The sequence below is a fragment of the Sphaeroforma arctica genome (assembly GCF_001186125.1).
Source record: "Sphaeroforma arctica JP610 unplaced genomic scaffold supercont1.238, whole genome shotgun sequence".
In the NCBI taxonomy this organism is placed as follows: domain Eukaryota; class Ichthyosporea; order Ichthyophonida; genus Sphaeroforma; species Sphaeroforma arctica.
In genome coordinates, this window is record NW_014040320.1 from 77,320 (window position 1) to 80,444 (window position 3,125).

At 44.3% G+C, this 3,125-nt stretch overlaps 2 protein-coding genes across 2 annotated transcripts in view; both read right to left on the reverse strand.

Annotated features, from left to right (window-relative positions):
- Positions 1-448: 448 nt before the first annotated feature.
- Positions 449-1,283, reverse strand: SARC_04321 (hypothetical protein; the record flags this gene model as incomplete). Its single annotated transcript, XM_014301861.1, has 2 exons — positions 449-882; positions 908-1,283. The coding sequence occupies 2 exons, from the start codon at positions 1,281-1,283 to the stop codon at positions 449-451; spliced, it is 810 nt and encodes a 269-aa protein (XP_014157336.1).
- Positions 1,284-2,600: 1,317 nt separating this feature from the next.
- SARC_04322 (hypothetical protein) overlaps positions 2,601-3,125 on the reverse strand; it is a gene marked incomplete at both ends in the record, with an annotated part of 2,343 nt that continues 1,818 nt past the window's right edge. Inside the window, 2 exons of the mRNA XM_014301862.1 lie at positions 2,601-2,768; positions 2,922-2,995. Coding sequence (XP_014157337.1) covers positions 2,601-2,768; positions 2,922-2,995 — 242 coding nt within the window. The remainder of the gene's footprint in view (positions 2,769-2,921; positions 2,996-3,125) is intronic.

Here is a 3,125-nt window from a genome sequence, read left to right on the forward strand (position 1 = left end):
TTAGTAGACTGTACACTTATTAGTAGACTGTACACTTATTAGTAGACTGTACACTTATTAGTAGACTGTACACATATTAGTAGACTGTACACTTATTTACTAGGGTTTAACTAAGCTAGATGTCCTGTCACATCTACTGGACTAGTGTACATAGGACTGATCGCCGGATCTAGTCGTCTACTATAATGGCCTAGGCTAGTTCCTGGGCTCACAGTCCGCATGTCGTGGATCGTCCTAATATATAATATCGTTTTTGGTCTTCAGAGTAGGGCAGGGCAGAATAAGTCCTCTTTTTCAGGTCTAGGTGTTCTATACTACTGCTACCACCGCCCCCCCAGTCGGTAAATCTCGGCGGTCATCAAAAACGGCCGGATTTGGCGACTCGCAGAGCAGTAGTGGCCAGCTGGGGAAGAGCCTACGTCAAGGTTACAGCCTGGCCTTGTGCATTCTATTTCGCCAGTTGGCTACCTCGCTCAGCGCGATTGTTAGCAAAGAGATACGCCTTCTTAAGGTCAGTGAGACCTGTTTTAGCATTAGGAATAGGAATAGGAATATTAGGAGCATGAAAAAGAAAGTGAGTCTCATCATCAAGAGTGAAATCGTCACCCCGAGATCGACCCGTTGCATTTAAGACGACGTTCCAGTGTCGGAACGCCCCATTGCAAGCACCAAAATAGCGTTGTGCAGGCACACTCGTGCGGAAGGCCTTGACCACAGAACGTGTATGGTCGTCGTCTTCATCCGCGAACTGAGAAGAATAGCAGAACCACTGGCCGAACGGAGTGGCCGCAATCGTGCCCATCGGTCTGCGATCCTTGCGTCCAATCGGAGGGATACACGCCATGATATTCTTGAGATGCATTCGGTACTCCTTATTGAGAACTGCATCATAGAAAAAATGCATCACGGGTGCCACATGCGCCAGCACTGTAGCGGGTCCCAGCCAATCCTTGGCGAATTTGTGCCCCGGGGGGAGCTATCGGCGTATACAGCACCTCTCGGCCAATCTTAATCATTGGGGGATTGATGCGGTATCGGTCCGCCGACAGTTTCTGGGAAGCTCGGGCCTTCTCGACTGCAACTGCGGCTTGTTCATCGCGTAGGAGAGGCATCTGTGTGAGCGAAACTGTCGGCTCCGTACAGCCCAGCGCTTCATCGAGAACAGCTTCGACATGGCTGTCTGTGTGGTGGGGATAAACGCGACTTGTTTCCAGGGTGTAAGGGGTGTTATCGATGACACTAGAATACGCCGCGTTATAGTTGGCTACAAATTCAGGCACCATGGCTCTCCACTGGTGGTGGAGGCCAACTCCTAAGGAGCGTTTAAGCCAGTAATTGACTGTACGAGCCAGAACCTCGATCCTTCCATTGCCACCGTGCTCACCCGTCGATACCGGGTGTATGCGTGCATTATGGCGTGTAACATATTGCGTAAATTCACCACAGATAAACACACTGGCCTTGTCCACTACCTATGTCTGGACATGGCTTCGAGGTAAGAGTTGCGCTTTGCAGAAGCCAATCAGCGCCGTTGCCGTGATTTCAAACTGGTGGATGGCTCTCAATGTGCAGCCGTCCTGTACAAGAATAAAAGACAGATAATTATCAGCGTCCACTTGGACCGAGAGGTAATCAAGATTGACCTCTTGGCCCATTGTCGTGGGACGATCAGGTTGCCGTAAAAGGCTAAATATTTGACCTGCAGAGCTATGTATCTATCCTACAATATACTCGCTCTGCAGATCAAATATTTAGTGAATATATAGTTGAGTAGCATTATATTTCCAATGCACCGGCTTAAAAATGGATTCAAATGCACAGTCACCTGCGGATTCGTTCTCTTTGGGGAACTTTATCTCATTATCCGGAGTTATCAAGCCAGAGTTCACAAATTTTCTCATAACCTTCGATACGGGATACGTTTGTAAGTGTTCACTCATAGTTTCAAATGCGCGGGCCGATGTACATTCGATTTCAGACTTTTAATATTCACTGACGCCAATTTTATAACACGCATACTTCAAAATATCCACTCGTTTATACGGCTGCTAAACTATATATCTACGTGGCTATATATATATTAAACTATATATCTATCCTACTATGTCTAAGAAAGTAAATATTTACTAAACCATATGTCTACTGGATTATTTACGTACTATTTACTAAAATCTACCAAACTGTTCATCTATCCTACTTTATTTTTACTGAACTATATATCTACTAGTACGTTTGTCTAGTCTTCGTCCAGCCGTTGCGTGTTCTTATACCTCAGTTCGCTGATGCTGTCCTGCTCTCTTGAATAATGTTGCTACAGTACACCCCTATATTTTGTGTGTGGACTGTCGTGTAATCAGAGTATGCCATGCCCTAGCCATAACCACATATTTACTTCTATACTAATATTATCTTTGTCTAGCCGTTTTACACCCGTTCTAACGGGCGCTTTCTCATGGCTCTGTCAGATGATGCTGTCCTATTGTCTCGAATGGTGCTGATATAGTAGACCCCTATATCTTTTATGTGGACTGTCGTGCATTCAGAGTATGCCATACCCTGGCCATAGCCACATATTTTTTTAATACTAATTTTATCATTGTCTAGTCGTTGTCTAGCTGTTTTAAAGCGTCCGTCCTCCTGGCTCTGTCAGATGATGCTGCCTTCTTGTCTCGAATGGTCGCTGCTTTTGTCCCAAATGTTGCACCAAACAATCGCCTGCCCTGCAATAAGGGACCTCTATTCGGTGGCCCTGCTTCAGAGTTGTAATCCTGCGACCGTAACCATAAAGTATGGCGGTTATAAATGGTGATACGTATATCGATAAGAAAGGATCTGCGCTGTTGTTTTCAAGATACAATAGACGGTGTAAATGGACTGGTTGTGGAAGTGCTATTTATATATGAGCAGCAATGTACAACTACCCCAGTCGACTTGTGCTGCTCAGGAACCCGCATGGGATTGTAACTCAATACCAAATACACTGGACACACATAGACTATTGTATACGACAATATAAACATATACAGACATATCTGATCTGTATCTGTATATACATATACATATAATATGTATACCTATATATATATATATATATATATATATATATATATATATATATATATATA